At 39.2% G+C, this 20,143-nt stretch overlaps 1 protein-coding gene across 1 annotated transcript; it reads right to left on the bottom strand.

The window, feature by feature from the left end:
- Window positions 1–1,626: 1,626 nt before the first annotated feature.
- On the bottom strand, window positions 1,627–4,679 carry irx1b (iroquois homeobox 1b). Its single transcript, XM_088404869.1, has 5 exons — window positions 4,178–4,679; window positions 3,543–3,785; window positions 2,612–3,341; window positions 2,413–2,473; window positions 1,627–2,074 (listed from the first exon to the last, which is right to left on the bottom strand). Exons 1-5 carry the CDS (start codon window positions 4,415–4,417, stop codon window positions 2,026–2,028), a joined length of 1,323 nt encoding a protein of 440 aa, XP_088260995.1. The 5' UTR covers window positions 4,418–4,679; the 3' UTR covers window positions 1,627–2,025.
- Window positions 4,680–20,143: the final 15,464 nt, after the last annotated feature.

Raw genomic sequence — 20,143 nt, 5'->3', positions numbered from 1 at the left:
GCCCTTGAACGTCAAAGATGAGTTGGAGTGACACACAACCCAACAGACCTGCCCCCCCCCCCCCCCCCCCAGCTGCTTGGGCCCCCCCACTGGCCACTGGCCTTTCCTGCTTTCTGATCCATATTTCAGAGGTAGAGCAGCGGTGACGCCGAGGGGGCGTAATCCAACATTAAAGCTTAAAAAGGGACCTAGCTGAAAGCAAAGGCCGAGGTTCGTGAGGTCCGGAAAATGTTTTATTTCCTCGAACTTGCAATTGGCTGGAGTGAGCATGTGATACTGGGGCAAAAAGCTGTCAGATGGCTTTGTTGGCAAACTGAATTTGAAGTTAACTAAACTGTGATCAACAATTATCAGGCAAATTATGCAAATCTGTTAGAAACTAAAAAAGTTGGGTTGAAAGTAACCATTTATGTATTGTAAGTGGACCAACCCAAAACTTTGCATGGGTTGTTTTATACAAAATATATTCTTGTAGAAAACATGTTTTGTACAAAAATGCCCAGGCAGTTAAGTCAAACTGGTCTGAATACTGGGTCATTTTTTATTTTGATTTTTTTACCCTAATTGGGTTGTTTTCAACTTAATTGATAATAGACCAGGGTCTATTAATGTATTTAAAGTACACTATTTGCATGAATTACAATAAATGAGAATTTTCATGTTTTCAAAACCACTGTGTAACTTTGCAATAATTGTTCATATAAAATATAAAGTTCAATCAATGTGACCCCAAGGTCCCCAACTCTTTTTAGAATGGATATGTTTTTTTTTTTTTTTATTATTAATGTTGAATTAAAACTGCAATAAAAGTAAAAAAAAAAAAAGTAAACAAACGTGATTTGAAACAACATTTCAGTTAAAAATAACCAAATTATGGTTAAAAAGAAAAAAAAAAAAAAAGTCCAACCCAGTATATATTGGTTGTTTTTTACAAACTAACCCAGCAAGTTGGGCCAAATTGACCAAGATATTGAGTCTGTATTATTTTATATATATTTTTTTTTACCCATAATTGGGTTGTTCGTGGTCGTGGCCCAACTGTTTTTAGAGTGTGGGGTCAAAAAGGAATCAGGCCAACATTTTGGCTTATTCATTCAAACCCAAGTGCTGGTTAAAAAATAATATGCAAAGCATCCTTCCAAAAATTAGGTTGTTTTGTGCAAGCCCCCCTTCTTTCCTAAATATGTTTATTTCATAAAAAATAAATAAATAAGATACACTCTAAATACAGTTGTATTAAAAATAAGCCAACATTAGTTTAAGGAAGGACCCGTGCAATACTTGGGTCAAATTGACCTATCTTTTTGGGTTCTTTTGCAATCCTTATGTAAAATAATCCAGTAGGTTGGGTCAAATTCATCCAAATATTGGGTTGTACCTTTTTTATTCAACTCATAATTGTGTTATTTTTAGCCCAACTGTTTTTAGACTTTTGGTTAAAAATAAATAAATAAATAAACTCATTTTTTTAAATTATTCATTTCAAACAAAATATTGGATAGAAATAATAAAAGCCCCCCTCCAATAAATAAATAAATAAATAACTTGTATACCTCCCTCTCCAAAATGTTTTTTGTATGAAATAAAAGATTGAGTTGTTCTGTTCAAAGCAATAACCCACAAAAGTGGTTTGTATGGATCACTTTTAGTTAAATAAATCATCCTAAAAGAAGCCTTGCTCCTTTTTTGACCCATGTTGGGTTATTTTTTACTCAAGTTCTCCCCACTTAAAATTACACCAAGCCATTTTTTCAATTATAAATGACTATAATGACATTTATTTATTTTCCGAAAAAATATATTCTTTAAAGACAAATTCATAGCCTGTATTTACAGTTTTCAAAAGAACCATTAAGAGAGTAAAAGAACATACATAAATGAGAGGTACAAGCAAAACAGGGAAACATCTCTTTTACATGTATAGGCTAAACTGTAACACTCAAACAGTTTGACCTGTCCAAAAATAGTCTTTGTTAAATTGTTCTCAGTTAAATAAAATTCTGTTTTTTACAGCCATTTGTATTTTCATAATGTTGACGTGAGAGCTCGCTGTGTTCCTGCGCCATGGTGAGGTCTGTTGGGAAAAAAAAATACTTTGTTAAAATCTTTCCCTAAAATTTTGCACATTTTTAGTAGTATCTTAATTCTATTGCGGCATTTATTTGACATTCATTCACTGGGTGAGGGACGGCTGCAGATTATTCAAATGACCCGGTATGGAGATAACTCAGAGACCCCCGCAGGACGCATCAGCTCGCTGCCTGACGAGGCGTTAAAGTGGCCTCTCAGTCACATGATTTATGTGCTCAGCCTCCGTGGGCAGTCAGGTGTATCAATGTTTACCCTTGCAGGAGGCTTCATTTAGCACGAGACATGTGGCAAGAAATTGAGCTGAAAATGAAAGGCGATTACCTGTCGGTGATGAGCTGGAATGGAGTCTTGAGTGAATCCGGCCTGTGGTCGCTGTCTTCATCTGTTAATAAAAAAAACACCTGATTTATCTATCTATCTATTTATTTGTTTTAATTTTGTATTTATTTATTTGTTTATGTATTTGTTTATTTGTTTGTTTTTATTGCAAAATGACACCATCGCGTCCAAGTTATCGTACCTTCTCTTTTTGGACTAAAGCTTCCAGACGAGTCGCCGTCGCTATCGTCTTCGGTCCCCGAAGTCCCGTGTCCCGCTCGTGCGTTGTGACGCACCGGGGCCGGCGGGCAGCGCACAGGCAGGTGTCCGGCCTGCGCACCTCCGAGGAGAGATCTCATGTTCAAGAGCGAGTTGGCATTAAGAAAAGCCGCGTTGGCCCAGTTGTGCAGTTTGCCGATCTGGCACGTGTATATCCCATGACTGGGCAGAAGCGCCGGGTGATGCGCATGGGCTCTGTGGGAGCTGTCGGGTGCGGTGGCGGTCTCAGCCAGGGACCATATTTTGGGTTTGCTCTGCGGGGGTCTCTGGCACTCCTGTCTGCTCGGGGAGTGATCCGCCAGTTTGACCACAGGCTGGACTTTATTAATGGAAATAGCCGCATCCTCGGGAAGCGTCCTGGTGCTGTCGGAGCTCCGAGGCTCCGCCAAGGCCTCTCTGCAGGACAAGTCCGCCTCCCTCTCCCCTTTCCTGCAGCCAATCTCCGCTGCGGCGCGAGTCTCCTCCGGTCTTTCGATGTCGACGGTTTCCAAGTCGATCTCCTCGTCTTCGTCGTCGTCGCTGCCGTTCTTGCCTTGCTCGTCCTCGTTGTCGCTGCTGAAAATGCGTCCGTCGCGGTCCTCGGCGCTGCGGCCCCACGTCACCTTGTTCTCCTTTTTGAGACGCCTGCGTGCGTTTGCAAACCATGTGGACACCTGCAATACGGAAATTTGAATAATGAAGGCAATTGCTTCGTTTTACAATGAATTAAATTAATTTATCTTAATGGTCGTGGAATTTGGCCTACAAATATGGGAACATCCGTTAAAATTGAAATTAGGAATTTCTCCCGTTCGTTATTGTTAAAATTTAAAACCTTTCTTTAAATAAAAAAAAATATATTTATATTTCCATACCTGTGTGAGTGTCATCCTCGTAATGATGGCAAGCATGATTTTCTCCCCTTTGGTGGGATAAGGGTTTTTCTGGTGCTCCTGCAGCCAGGCCTTCAGGGTGCTGGTCGTCTCTCGTGTTGCGGTCTTGGCCCTCGAAGGGTCTCCATAGGGATATTGGCCGTACGGGTAGAAACCTTGAGCGGCGTGTACAGGTAGAGAGCCCGGATGGGAACCCGGGCTATCCTTTAAATCGTATTGGGAGCCCTGAAAGTGGAGCAGGGACGTGAATTTGCTACTGAGGAAATATTCAAGGATTTAACATGTAGTGTGTGTGTGTGTGTGTGTGTGTGTGTGTGTTTAAAGTGCACTGTTGCAGCTTTGATTTTTCTTTATTGTCAGCGCAGCTTTGCAATACTATGTATGGCAAACAATTTTTATTGGAGTTTTTTTTTTCTGAAAATGCCAATGTAGAAATTGAGACTTCCAATGTTTAAAATTGCTTTCAAATCAAGTCCAAATTTAAATGCAAGTTTTTATGTTTTTATTTTTTAGATTTTACATTTAAACAGTAAAACTGAGCACATCTAAATTCGTTCTGTCTTACGCAGTTTTATCAATAACAGAAATTAATGACAGGCTATTGTAACAAGTCTCACCATTTGAGAAATGAGGGCGAGGTCTGGCGCTCCGCTATACGGCAGAAAGGCACTGTAGTTGGGGGCCGCCCACGGACTCCCGTACATCCCCAGCATGGAGCCGACGGCAGCAGCGGCTGTAGCGGACGAACTCACGCCGCTTTCACCGCTCCCTTCCCGGCTCGAGGCCGGCCGTTCGCCCGCGTACACCTCATGGGCTGCGTTGAGAAACTGGGGGTACCCCAGCTGAGGGAACGCCATCTCCAGTTAAATCTCTCCCAAATTTCGACAAGAGGAGGCAGCGGGAGGGGATGAAAAAAAAAAAAATCCCAAATAGATAGTGGAAGAAGCTTGAAAGAAAAAGCGATGTCGAAATCACCAGAGTCCTGTGTTTGGAAAGTGTCAAGCTTCTAAGCGTCCGCGTCCAAGCCCCACTTTGGCACGTCGAGCGCGGAGTGATGCGCGCGTTTGGCCGCGGGAGCTTTCTGGATATGGAGCTGACTGACTGATTGGCAGCCTACTTAAGCTCCAAGCTCCTCCTATGCCCAGGGCAGGCGATTAGTGCATTGGTTAGCCCAGGTCGTGGGTGGCTTTTGGTGTGTGCGCTCGTGCCAGGCGGTGTGTGTGCAAGGGCTGTTTTTTTTTTTTTTTTCCCAACAGTGTGAAGTGTGTTACATTTACTTTTTTATTAGTGTGAGAAATGCATCACCTCCCATTGCCACATTGATGCTTAGCATGTACAACTAGAAATTACAGATGCAGCTAATTAATCAGTTACACAGGCCAATTAAAAATAGCAGCGATAAAGAATTTGCATGAGTTAAATGGGGGCAATTGGCACCTTTGCGCGTATTTTACGCACGTATTACGCACGCGTTTGACATCTGATCCTTGCTGTTTTGGGACATTTCTGGCAGGCAGATGGACCGTCCGCCAGGTTATTGAGATGGTCGTCCAGGTCCAGGAGGAATGTCCTGGGATTATCGAGTCATTGGAGCATATTTTCTGATAGTGGATACCAAGGACGGATGAGATTGATAGAGATTGAGAGAATAAGATAGCATGGCGCTTAGAAATGCTGTGGAGTGGAAAATGACAGATGTTGCCTCAAGGAGAAGAATGGGCTGTTGTTTTAAGACGCAATACTGAAGACAAATTACTGACGAGTTTAACGAGTTCCATAAACTCGCAATTCAAATCATCTTTCCAATAGAAATGCATTTAATGCACCATCCCCAAATATATCCAAACGTCTTGTAATGTGTTTTAATAAAAATAGTAAAACTATACAGTACAATTTTACTTCATAAATACTTCGTTTTTTTTAAAGGATGAAGAATAAATGCCTTATTAGGGAACATCGTCCTTCTATATTTGTTGCTCAATCATTTGTGTTGAAATCCATCGCTTTAAAAGTGATAAAAGACACAAATGCCATTCGTTAGCCTGTCCGATGTGTTATTAAGCTAAGATAAAGCTTTTTGTTTGTTTGTTTTGGCCTCGTTTGTGTATAGGGTGCTATATGTTTGGAAATTCCTTAAAAAAAAACATAAAAGAACACATACAAAACCATGCCATCAGTGTCTGATTTATTAAACTTTGGAACTAAGTTTGTATTGGTGTTTCTAAGTTTTAGTCAACAACTCCAGAAAGTAGATCATGTAACATTATGTGCTTTATTCTTGGTTCATCTGCAAGAAATGTGTGCCATTAATAAGGACAATGTGCATCAGTATTAAACTTAACAATAAAGACAAAGAACGTTTTGCAAATCAGTCGGTACAACACAAGTCAGTCATAAGTTGCTTCATGATCTAATAAATTTGCTCTTAATTTGCAAGTAAAAATTTCCTGTTGCCGTCACGGCATTAAAAACGAGAATTTCTGAGACCTGGAGCACCCCTGTTAAAATCTCAGGCATTTCCTGAAGTACCTTTATGTGCCCCCACCCCATATTTGAGAACCACTGATATATATGGATTAGTGCTGTCAAGCAATAACAGTTTTAATAATTGATCGCAAGATATCCCATAATTAATTGTCATTAATTTAATTTAGTAAGTATTGTCCGGCTTTGTGCCGATGACTGCCGATCTTCTATGTTTGTATGCAAAGTTAGAGTTATTTTTTTTTAACACGTTAAAAAATTCAAATTAATATTCAAAGTAAAACTTTGACAGGCATGATATATATATATATATATATATATATATATATATATATATATATATATATATATATATATATATATATATATATATATATATATATATATATATATATATATAGCCAATCAGAGAGAGATTATCACTTTGCAATGAGCCCATTGGTTACTTGAATCCCGTCACCTCCTTGCGCATCCCAGAATGCTTTGCTCAACTGTGCAAGGAATTTTTCATTCAAATCATATTTAAAAAGTAAAGCAACACACAAATCTCTGAATGCTTAATTCGAAACATTGCATTTGACTTGAGGATTGTACAATGAATGTGTTGAGCAAGAAGTGTACAGCATACATTTCAGTTCATGAGACCATTAACCTGAAACACAGCGCAAACACTGAGGAGAAAGTGTTGCTCAATTCCATACATTAAAGAATGTTTTTCCTTCTCATAGCTTCACACTTATGCTCTAACACTTTAGTTATTCTTGGGTCAATCTACCTATTATGCTTGCTATATGTTAAGGCTGTGTGTATGCTTCCCTAATCATAACTATATGGCCGAGGCGTCCACATATTTCTCAGAAATTTTGAAGATTTTATTGGGTGATAAACTATTGCCAACAGTGTCAAGTTACACCATGACAAATTAAAACGACAGAAGAATTCTACTGTTCCATCAGTCTTAGTCTATGGTTTTTAAATGATTTTGTTAATCAGCAGTCCATCGCCAAAATATTTGTCTATTGGATATAGACTAACAGCGCGATTAGTTGTTGACCACTAAGTTTGTCCTTCCCAAAGTCTCCTGAGATAGGCTCTATCTCACCGACAACCTTATGTGCCAAATGCTAATATTTTCAGGTAAATAGCTTGTATGATGTAGGAGAAAGTGGACTTTTATGAGTGCAATCATGAAGGATAAAGGCAGGGAAGCTGCTTGTTGCCTTCTCATTAACAGGTTTGAACATCAAAATAGCCCCGATTCTTGTGTGAACCCACATACACACACACATACACACACTTGAGCAGTCGGGCAGTGCTAATGAGGTAGAGCACCCGGCGCCCTGCTCACTGGCCTGTGGCCCTCCTGGCTTCCCTCAGAGGTTAGCCGTGTAATTACTCCATCCCAATAAATACAGATTCATCATCATCCTGGAGCCCCCCGATGAGCCGAGAAAGTGAGAGAGAGATGAGAGAAGAGGCGGGAGGGAGGGAGGTCTAATGATTTCATTACTGTGCTTAAAGCCCACTCAGGCTAAGTGATGGACCACTCATGTGGCGTTTCCTTTCTCCTGGAAACGCCATAGGGCACTTGTGCAGCTCAAAGCTGTTTTCCTAAACGCATATCATGACGCATGCAGACAGCGAGAGGGGAGAAATATAAAGAGGATGCTTAATCTCCATGGCATTTTAAATGGCATTCATAGACAGAGTGGCCCTTTCCTCATTGCCAAGGTAAATGGAGCCAGGGGACTCTCCGTTTCAGCCTGATAAAAGAGCAACGTTAAACACTCCCAGCATTCCCTTCCTCTCTCGCTCTCTCTCTCTGTCTTGTTTCTCACTCAAAATTGATGTTGTTTTTTCATGACAGGGAGGGAAACGAGACATATCCACCATCTAATAGGATAATATAACCCCATTCAACACACACACTAGCCTCCCGCCCGCTCTCTCTCCCCATCTCTCTCTTTCTCTCTCTGCCTTTGTAGCTTGCCTGATTTCCATAGTGTCTCTGTGGAGAGGCAGTTAATGAATTCCTCTGAGCTGGAGAAAGGGGGGAGAATGGTTTTGGCGGTTTAGAGAGAGAAAAGGGGGGATAGGGTGGAGGAAGGCTTTGAGCTATGCCATTCAACTTCACAGCCGAGGCCTGCTTGTGCATTCACAGTGTGCGCGCCGTGTGTATGTGTGTGTGCGCGCACGAGTGTGCGTCCTTTAACGTGAACCTGCTAAGACTACCAAATATTTAGACAGGCCTCAGACTTCGCTTTATGGCGACGGCGGATGGAGGGATCTCGGGAGGCAGCTTGACTCCCCATTTGAAAGCCATTCCCCGCTATTAGCCGCACACAGACAAAGGAATAACTTACATTCTGACACGTTCAAATGAAGTCCAGCAATCCACTTGCACTGTTAGTTTCCCCTTGGGTCATTTTCTGTGAGGTAAATAAAAATGTTATAAAGCATTGGGTGGTACTTCATCTATGCAATATTAAAGAGTTGGGCAGCAACGATTATTCAAGTACAATATCCTAATGAGCAAACCAAACTGTATTTGTTGTGTTGGCAAATTTGCTGAATCAGATGTAATTTAGGGAAACTTTAATTTGGTCTTTGTTTTATAGGTGTGAACTTGACTTGTGAAAAGGAGACATTAAAGTCACTCTTTTTTTTTAATCAAGCACCTTTTTTTGGGGTGGAGGATATTGACCATGATGTACTTTAGAAATGATACTGATCTGAAATACTGAAAGCAAGTGTGCAATTAGAATGCAGGTAATGCCATCGAAATTGGAGAATAATTGAATTAAATGCAAATCATATTGCTACTGAAGTAAAATAAAAAAAAATATTTTTGACTTTTGATAGTTTGTCCAGTTCTTTGTACTTTACATCAAAACCACTTCAAATTAAAGGGAAAACAATGGAAAAAGACACTAGGGAGCTGAAATTTCACCCAAGTGATGACAACATGTCAAAGTTCAACATGGCATGACCACTTAGTTATCAAACAAAAGGTTAAAAAAATGGTCAAAATATTGCACGGGGTTAAACATGCATTTGCATTTCCAACAGCTGATCTCCTGTCCCTGATGTTTCAAATCCGATAAAAAAGAAATAATGGTGTTATTGGAGGGACAAAACAAAATATCAATTGGACCAAACCAAATCACACAAAACAATTTCTAGGTTTTTTACCCTTCTGAGATCCAGCCTATTCATATGTGTCCACTGCAATGGACATTTGTTTTTGTTCTATATCTTTTGACTCATTTTAGCTACCTTATTAAGTCTTAGGGTATAGAGGACATTTCATGTGTTTGGTGGGTTGTAATCAACTTTGCTGTCCTACTGAAACAAAACAGTGGACAAAAATAGATAAATAAGCGTAATGATATCTGGTGTAAAATTCTTATCATTTTATATGTATTGAAGCCAGAAAAGACTCAGGAATGTAACATCTTACCCGAATGCTAAACACATTAGCCAGCATGACATTATGAACCATAGAAACACCTTAAAAAGTCATGAAGTAATGTTACTTTAATTATGTAAATCATGTTCTGACCCTCCAAAGCATGAAATGTGAAATATTTGCAGCATTGAAATAAATCCACCATTTCAGGAAAAAAATGTCTCGCTTAAAACTTGTTTGGAGACTGCCAATTTCTTACCAGTGCAACAGGTGAAGCTATGGCCCAGAACTGTTAACCCAATTTAGCCAATCCTCAGCCTGAGGAAAGACATTTCAGGAGATGAAGATGACAAATAGAGGAAATGTGTAATCAAAATTTGATTGGTTGTAACATTACTTCTCAATCTCCCTTTGATTCTCATTTATGAAGTATAATATTTCCAAACGCCCAATAGACAATGATCATTGTCATGACATCACACTGCTAAATCTGTGATGTTGGAACTCAGGGAAGGAAGGATGAGTGTGGAAAAAAAGGATAAAAGTCTATGCTTCCTCACTTGAGAGCTCAGATAAGCACTGATAGACTCCACTCTGAGCTGACAAGAAATCAGATGAATCACTGTGACACATAACAGATAAGCCTGACAGCCTCAGGTAGCGACCTGACGTTTTATATTCCCTCAGATTGATCCCTCTTTTATTTTTATCATCACAGTTTGACGACGTACTACACTGGAGATGTGCTTATTAATGACTGTTATTATAATACAAGCAATTATATCAGTTTAAGTGTGACCTGGCTGCCTTTTTGCCTGGAGATGGATCCTGCTGACTGAACATTTTGACCCAGAGGGGAAACGCTCGACAAAGAGCCTATCATTAGCAATTAATGGGTGTGCCAGCGTTTGTTTGTTAATAGCTCCTTTAGAAGCCCAATGGGACTCATTTACAGTGCACAGGCCAGAAAACAGACTGTGACCTCCTCCAGGGGTCACATTGAATCAACCCAGCTTGCAAAACTCCGACCGCGTTTTATTCGCTGATTGTGTCTAAAGACCCGCCGTTAAATACTGTTCCATCATTCTCCATTGAGAGTGCGATGAAAACAAGTGATGTTCAACAAGATTGCTGACTTAAAAAAAACAAGGTGAATTCGGTCCTCCTCCTCCTCCTCCTCCCCCTCCTCCTTTACAAAAAGACTTAGCAGGAGGCTTTTCTCATGGATAGCAATCTGATTGTTTTCTAAACGGATTATTAACTCTTTTGTTACAGTAGGGGTCACTTTAATGCTTCTTAGAGGCCATTAGCATCGCTTTAAAGCGCACACACACGCAAACATGCATTCTCACACATCCTCGGCGCTGTGTTCTCGGATTTGCCGTTTCTTGTCTTTGTTGTTCTCCGCGGGAGCGGAATGATACCGTTATAATGCCGTTAAAAACAATAGGTTGACTTAAAAGAGTGGTTTAGGAGGCCAGGGATGCGATTGTGTGTGTGTGTATGTGTGTGCGTGTGTGTCTGTGTGTGGCACCACATGTGCGTGTGTGTGTGTGTGTGTGTGTGAGATGAAAAGTCGCCTTTATTTGAGGACCAGTTAGCTTAACAGTAATGCTGACTTCAATGACCAACTCAAAGAGCGGCGGCATTAAACAGGCAAATCCCTCCGAAGTCCTTGAGTGAGGGAAGGATGAGCTTGAGAAGTGGCTCAGATCACCGGAATTAGAACCGAAAAGGTGTCGCCAAGGAGAGTTTGAATAACCACTCTTTGTACTGTGTTTATTTCTCCTAGCAGAATAACCACTGAAGCTTCCCCTGGGAAAATCAAAGATACTTAGCTCAGGTCAAAGCAGCACGGGCCACAGAGCACCGAGGCTCATATTGACCATATGAATGCGGTGCGGTGGAGTGGGGCGGAGATAGAGAAGGGGGAGACCCCAGGGGAACAGCCGATTCTGGCTGGGTGCCCCGGCTAGCTTTGAGCTCCCGTTCTAGCGAACCGATAAAGAGGGTATCCCTTACAGTCCTGACCTCCAGCCACCCCTGTCATGAGAGAGAGGGGTCAAAGTTCAGATCAATTGGCTCCCCACGGTCCACTGTCTGCAACGAGGCCTAATCAGCCACTAAGTGCTAGTATGGTTAGAAGCAATGAGGGGGCGTGGCCTGTCTTTACGCCAGCTGACACGAATCCATGTTTATGTAAGTGAACTCAGTGTTTTATTGAAATGTATCATATGAGCTTAGTGGAGTTTAGAGTGCGTATTAGGAAGGTAATCCAAGAGTTGTTGTCAGAAGTTTACCTACAGTACACTCATTGGCTTGGATGTCATATTAATTTTGGACTTTTAATACTTTATTTGAGCCATTCTTTTCCGGGGTGGAATGATTATGCGATGCTCAACAAGAAATGAGTGCACACGTGTTGAATTTATTTTCAGTTTAATCAAATCTATGCTAGCGCAGAACAATTGCATAGAAGAACTTGATATCTGACACAGACCCAAGAGAACACTCCGTGATTAAAGAGGATGAAGGCTGATTTGCATTGGGGAGCACTGGCAATTCATTTTTAATTAAACAGCCCAAGTTTTGTTATTTGTTCCACATTTGACCTTTTCAACCAAATATTAGCTTCATCAATATAAAAAGTATTGCTAGTAATTGAAATCCGCCCTCGGTCGTGGCTATCTTAGCCTGAAATATTTGCTGTATCCCAAATACAAACATATCCATGAAACTGAACTTAGCGCTGTGGTGCGCTGGGGTTTTTCCAAAGTAACTTTGAGACTTTGACCACGAGCCATTTGGGTGTGTGCTCCGTACTCTTAAGCTCTGTCAACTTCCTCGTAAACCCCACACTCGCTCAACACATCTACGCCCTGCGTCAAGGTTGGTCTGACCTTAAACATGGACTGCAAAAATGATCCATTGTTTAACTTTCAACCAAAATATAGAGGCAACTTGACTAGTGAGTGACCTGACTTAAGAGCATTTCAAAATAAAAGGTTGAATTGGTTTATTATGCCTACAAAATTTTAAATGATAGCTGTTAGCCAAAGTGTAAAGTAAACTTTACAAGCTCCAGATTAGCATAGGTCGACCATATTTTTTAATCGAAAACCGGTACACCACAGTTTTTCTTCGAATGAAATTTGCGATAAATTCTCACTAGGAACTATGTATTTACGCTGGTAAATCTGGAGTGTTATTAATTTAGCTAATGCTAAAAGCTATCTGGAATGACAGTTCAACATAGCTAAACAAAACAATGCACTCACCCTTACCCAAATTTTTTTTGCTCTTGCCCAAATTTGCTCTAAACTAGTAAAAAATGGATCTTTAGCCATGCAACTTGATTTGACATGCAGCTGTTTGTTTCAAAATCAACAATAAAAAGTTTCCACTGCAATCTCGATATGTGGGATCACTTTGGTTCTTTGCATTTACTAATATTTGGCTAATAAAAATGCAAAAATGTAGAGTGTTCATTTAGTTAGCATAATGTCTCTGTCCCTGCTCTTTTATGACCATTTTTGTGTCATTTTTTTTCTATGTCAATCTCACAGTATTTTAGCCAAGTAATGCCACACTCCTGGTAGTGTGGTAACTAAGTGGTAATGCCATGTTGAACTATAACATGTTGTCACCATCTGGCTGAAATTTCAGCTCCCTAGTGTCTTTTTTTTTCTATGCTTTACCATTGACGTGAAATGCATTTTATTTAAAGATCAGAGGATTGGGCAAATTACTGCACAGGTGTTAAGGTAACAGGGTAGTTGACAAACTAGTTGATGAACAATTTCTAAACCTTTCACAAGTACCTTTAACTACAAAGTGGTACTGAAGGACCTCTGAGTAGCAAAGTACAATTTCAACTGCAAGCTGAATAGAACGAGCATGCTGTTAAATTAATATCACTCTGACAGTGTCTAACTGTGCTTTGTACCTGTAGGTTGAGAGTGTATATAGATGTTGGTTTGCATAAACATTATTGAACAGTTTATGAGTCTTTCCATTGCCTTACAAAAACATCTGCAGGGATTTCCTCAGTGGCATTATTGCACAAACAAGGTGAAAAGTTTTGTTTATTTGGCACCCATGTAAAAGGAAGAGTTGCGTTAGCTTCAGCGGCATCATCTAGTGAGTAAAAAGTCGAAAGGTGTCCATGCACTGGCGACCATTTCTGACTGGCATCTGATTATTTCTAAATTCAAAAGGCTTTTTTATCATAATCTGTCAGGCCCAAAAGAGAAGCAGACTCAGTAACCGAGCGGCTCTCTTGCAGCAGTCTGTTAAGCCTTTGAGAAGCAACAGTGGAGGTGGCGTCGGTGCCGGTGCTAACGGTGACGATGGGGGAGTTAGCGTGCATTCCTCACGGCGGCTCCATGCGGCTCGGCCAATTAGCAGCTGAGTGTTTTGTTTGAGCCCGAGTGATGATGAGATGTTGAGCTGGGAGGCGGCCCACTTCATTAAGCACACTGTTGTCTCCGGTTTACTCAGCTTGCCGGCTCGAACAGCTTGTTTACCAGCCGCAAATATGACAGACTGTATGTCTATTTGACCGTCTGTGTGTGGATGTGTGCATGCATGTGCCGAGGTGATGCAGAAGGCGGGCATGTGTCCAGGCTATTGTACTGTATATACAGACGGTGGACTAAGTGACACATGCACACTATATGTGATTCATTGCAGAAATCTAACAATTGTAAATCTAAGTATGAAGGCCTGGACTTTAGCCAAATGCACAATCGTTATTCGCGTACAATTAACCACAGAATCCCGGATCCAACGGAATTAAACTTTTGTCAATGTCGCTAACTCACTATAACGTAGTCTTGTCTGGAATAGCTGTCAAATTTAAGTTGAAATCACTTACTTCAACAGCTCGCCGTACACCGCAGAGCTGTGCGATACTTGAAATTGTGGGATCAATTGATACCGAGTAAATACTCGCGCTGGTATCACCAATACTGATGCAAGATATTTTAGGTTTAGGTCCCTAGTGTAAGCCAGATCACCCTATGGAAATGTAATCATAATTACTTTAACCTCCAACTCAATTCCAGTGCGGTACTTTTTGATTTTGGTTATCGATTGATACTGCCAGTATCGCTGATAAGTACCTTTACGAGTACCTTTATGTCCATAAAATATTATGGTATTTTAAATCATTTGACTTAGGGTTAGGGTTAACTTTCTCCAGCCAAGCCTTACAGATTTGGAAAAATCAGTATCCCCTAACTATTCCACATCACTATCTATGAGCCCTTTTTTTTTTTTTTTTTTTTTTTACTCAGAAGTAGAAAAATAATTACTAAAACTTAATATGAGGGTTAAATTACATTTTTTTTTTCAAATTAAAATTTGTTTTTGAGATCTTAACCTTGTCATTGTAGAATGTTAAACAAACAAATAAAATAAAAATAAAAGGATAAAGAGGCAGAAATTGGGATTAGAATCAAAGCAGGTCTACACTCAGATAAACCGAAAATTTAAATTTGTAATATGTAAAAATAAATAAATAGAATTTGTAAAACTCAATCAACTATGTTACAAAATAGCACCAAGCAATACTGAAATAAGATGAAAGCTTCTCACCACTTTGTGCTAGGCCTTGATACGCTGCCTAGATGGCCTTGATGGACTGATTGCAGTTGATTAACAGTTTCATTTAATAATAATTAATAGTTAGCTATAACATTCACAAACACTTCCTTCCTGATTACTATTTTCTATTACGTAGTTTAAAAGTTTCATACATAGTTTTTTTTCAGACCGATACCAGTACTCTACTCAAGCATTCTGATTAAAATTTCATGAAATTACCACCAATTTTCTATTATGTTCTTCTATTATACCAGGGGTCGGCAACCTTTAACGTTCAAAGAGCCATTTTGACCCGGTTTTCACAGATAAGACAACACTGGGTGCCACAAACACTTTATTACGTACAGTATACTATCTATCTATCTATCTATCTATCTATCTATCTATCTATCTATCTATCTATCTATCTATCTATCTATCTATCTATCTATCTATCTATCTATCTATCTATCTATATATATATATATATATCTATATCTATATATATATATATATATATATATATATATATATATATATATATATATATATATATATATATATATATACACATTTTTGTCCCTCTTTACGCCATTTTATCCGCATTTACAGCAAAAACTCCTCCTCAAACATCCCGATCAGTGTGCGAGTTGCTCTGCGCTTGTACGTCTATAAACGCGTCACCGCTTATGTCAATAGAATGCTGGTCTGCTATTGGCTGGCGTCACGACTCCCTGAAATACTAGTCTGTATGCGTCACGGAAGCACTACGATGAGGGTCTGCTATTGGTCGACATCGTGGTTTCCAAAATGGCGAAAAGTTAAAGCTTTGTTCAACTGTGAGTGCTTACAAAAACATATTTATAGTGCATTTTAGTGCTTAATTCAAACTTGAATTGGTTAGCCATGGGTCCAAAGATTGCTAGTGATGTTAAAAAGAGAAAAGTAAGAAGATGATTTACATGGAAACGAAGCTGGAGCTAATCAAGAAATACGGAGAGGGCTAAGCTAGGCTAGCTACCCTCACTATGTAATATGGCCATAACAAGCTCTCACGTCACCTCAAAAGTAAATAAATCCTTTCTCTATCTTTTATGTATGATGCTATTTAATTGTATACATGTATATTATTTATAAGTAGCACTCACTATACCATTTTGATACCAATTCTTAATATGTATAGGCAATTTTTATGTTTTTACCTGGGGTTTTACACGCATTTGATTTACCATGGGTTTGGATTGCCCGCCATCCGGCGAATTCGCATTACGATCCCAATTCCGGAACGGATTAATCTTGTAAACCAGGGGCCAACTGTATATATATATATATATATATATATATATATATATATATATATATATATATATATATATATATATATATATATATATATATATATATATATATATATATATATATATAATTTTTTTTATGAAAAGAAGCAAGCGGACTGAGCCAATGTCTGATTACATCCGTGTTCATAAACAGAGGCATTGCAATGAGATTTATTCAGTTCATGAATTCCTCTTCATTTACCTTCTTGTTTCAAGAAAAGAACTAGCAGACTGACCCAAAATCTGAGTTCATCCTTGCTCACACGCATTAAGATGACATTTATTTTGTGTTAAGAATTCTTCAAACACTTTAGTTTTTAATGTTCAGTTATACCTATTCTGAAAATGTGTGCTTTTAATCTGGAAGGCCGCGCTGTATTTCTGTTTCCTGTTTTTACCTTCCCGAAACTGATAGGCTGTCTCGCATCACCTTTCGTGTCCCATCACGTCAAACATGTCCTATAGATGTCGCCCTATAACCCAATCATCCAAACGCCATTGACTGCAATTCAAACGTGTCGCTTGCTACGCGGTTCACGTAGTCGACCTGAACCAAGCATTATTTATTTTCCCAAACCACGGAGAGCCACAACATAAGGATGGAAGAGCCACATGTGGCTCCGGAGCCGCATGTTGCTAACCCCTGTATTATACACAGGATTTTTATGATATCTTCCTGAGTCCTAACAATATACATAATTGCATTATCCATTTTGTCACCTTGTAACAGCAAAATTAAAGTTGAAAGGCCACGATGTCCTTTACTCAGCACAATAGGACTTAGTGTGGTAGAAGGAATTAACTAAACAGCTATAGACCAAAAATAACTGTTCACCACAGTGGACACAAATCTATAGGCTCTGTTTTCAGAGGATATCATCATAACTCATCTATTTAGAAATCAGATTTTTGGGGGCACCTATGAAATCATTTTGAGAGTCATGCCGTAACATCAGTCACAAAACTTTTAAATCATCAATTCTGTGGACACGAGTCATTTTGAGGTTGACTATTGGCATCAGGGTCAAAGCTCCTTTTTAATTACGGCTAAATACGCATTAGTTAAGTGTAAAGTGTGCCAGTAGCTTCAACTTGCCAAATAGTTCACTGCACCACAGTCCAATAACGGTCCAACAAGTCAATGCGACTAATGTCTCTTTTGACCACTTGCACAAATATTAGTCCAGGAGCAGCAGTTTAAGTGCAATTAGAGCTTCCCTACCCGTTTTGTTTTCTCATTCAACACAGCACATCGGGCCAGCCAAACACGTTACAATTGACAACCGCACAATGTTGACCTAACGAGACCCCAGCCCGGTTCTCTACTCTTACTGATAAAACACATCCAGGGCACAAAGGTTTGATTATGAAAGTGGAAAAAATAGGTAAGCGGCCTTCAGCCATGGGTCTTCTTATCGTTATACCCATCCTGCTGGAATATTCGGTTTATTCGCGTTTATTCACTCGGAGCATTCGAGAGGGTCTCTCGCTGTTCGTATGTGGTGTGTGTGAGGGCCTTAATGCAGCGGGCGATGACAGATCACTTCATTCACGCAAGACGAGAGCAATTATTTCAACCTTGACAGATTGCCTCAGCAGAACTGAATTTCGGATACCACCCCCCCCCTTTATCTTTATACCTCCTTCGCTCTTCTTCCTCCCCCTCGTTCAATAAGGAATCTTGTGGTTTTCCTAGCTAATGACTTCCTTCTCTATCCTCAGTGTTACACCATTGTGTGTTTTTATAGATGTGTGTGTGCGTGTGTGTGTGTGTTTTACTTTGTGTGTGAGCAGGGGGTGACGGTACCATCTGTCTAGCTGCTGTAGCCCTTGCCCCTGCCCAGCTGGTGGGCACTAAGTAATGGGAGAGGACTTCCTCGTTTCAACCCCCTGAGACACACTCGCACACACACACACATACACATTAGTATGCAACACCTACTGTCACAGTGAGCGAAAGACAGGGAGTTTTTTGAAACCTGAGCAACTCAGTGTGTCAACTGATGAGGACTGAATGCTCTGTGAATGGAGTGTGTGTGCATGTGTGTATGTATGTCCGTTTGTGTGTCTGAATGACACTTAGGAATGTAAATGAGTGTTTACGAATTTGATGCTTTTCCAGTGCAAGGCAAAGCTAAAATGTGTGCAATGTAGAGAGAAAATGATGTAAGTTAGTAGCTCATTCATGCCAGTTCACTAGAAAAGGATTTTTGACAGCTATGTTCATCAATGGTAGAGAATGAGTGCCGTTTAGTTTTTGGAGGGAAAACAATTAGCTTTTCAAATTATAAAAAAAATTGGAAATACTGGAAACTATACAATACTATACCATTATTAAGCATTCTGCTGAATTGTGTTTCCTGCGGTACAGTGTGTTTCTGTTCAGTACGTCAATTACATTAAAACAAAAGTTTAGGACATGGAATTGTACAGATTAAAATGAACTGGGACAAAAAAAAACGCATATGTGTCAAAAAGGCTAGACTTGACTCAATTTGACCCAATTGTTGAGGGTTTTATGTTTTGTTTTTAGTTGTTTATCTTTTTTTATTTTGTATTTTTTTGGACCACAATGACTCAATATTTGTTGTTACATTATGTAAAAAAGCATTGGGGGTTAGTTATTTTGTTAAAAAAAAATGTAAAAAACTGAACATTGAAACAAATTTTGACCCTTGTAGTGGATCAGTTTGCCCATATTGAGTTATTTTGGATCCCAACTGTTTATACATTACTGGGTCTAATGGTCCCAAATATTGGGTCTGTCTTTTTTGGACCCAAATTGGTTTATTTGTCACCCAACTGTTTTTAAAGTATGCACTCTAAAAACAGTAGTGTCAAAATAATCAAATATTTGACTCAATGTAATCTGACATCTTGATTTGTTGATTTGTTGATCTTGATCAGTTATATCAGGGTTTTTTTTTTTGTACAAAACAACCCAATTTTGGATTGTTATGTTCAAAATGTTGTGTTCAATTGATCTTAATATTCAGCCGGTCTCTTTTTGGCCAAGAATTGGTTTATTTAAAAGAAAATTAATTGTCAGCAGAAACTCTCCACACTTCGCTTTTTTGTGAAAGACAATAATTACACTGTATTGGCATCTAACATTCCAGTATTATTAGAGCAAATAGTTTCAAACTAGAGCTTGCAAGTAGGGTTACAACCTATTCATATGTGTCCACTGTTGTGTCTATTTTGTCTCAGCAAGACAGCAAAGCCAATTGCCTCTCTACCTGTACATATGATGCATGACTAGAAAAGGCAGGATGTTCTCTACTGAGGAGACTAGAACTTAATAGGCTAGCTCCAATGAGTCAATAGATATGGGCCAAAAATAAATGTCTACTACAGTGGACAGAAATGATAGAGATACAAATGCTGAATCATCTTATTGTTATTTTAACATTCAGGAATGTGAGCAACACTGAAGGCAAAAATAAGCAGATGCATTGTGCGGCTGATGATTCTTCTATTTTTTTCTGGGTCTCAAGAGGATATACTAACTATTGGTGTAAATCCATGTAATCAGAACATTATATAGTGTAATGTAATACGATATACTCTAACAACTGTTGTCAAAAATAAAACAGTTATGGGTTAAAAAAGGATCAATTTAATACTTGTATCAATTTGACCAAACTTTCAGATTCTTTTGTTTATTTGAAACTTTGCTTGTACAAAAAGGACTTTTATTTATTCATTTTTTTTTCGTTTGATTGTTTTGTGCAAAACAACATTGTGTCTTTTTTTTTTTTTAACCC

This window comes from Hippichthys cyanospilos, chromosome 21 (assembly GCF_059441005.1).
Source record: "Hippichthys cyanospilos isolate Australia breed blue-spotted pipefish chromosome 21, RoL_Hcya_1.0, whole genome shotgun sequence".
Taxonomy (NCBI): Eukaryota; Metazoa; Chordata; class Actinopteri; order Syngnathiformes; family Syngnathidae; genus Hippichthys; species Hippichthys cyanospilos.
The sequence above is the reverse complement of the archived record's forward strand: the minus strand, read 5'-3'. Positions and strand labels throughout refer to the sequence as shown.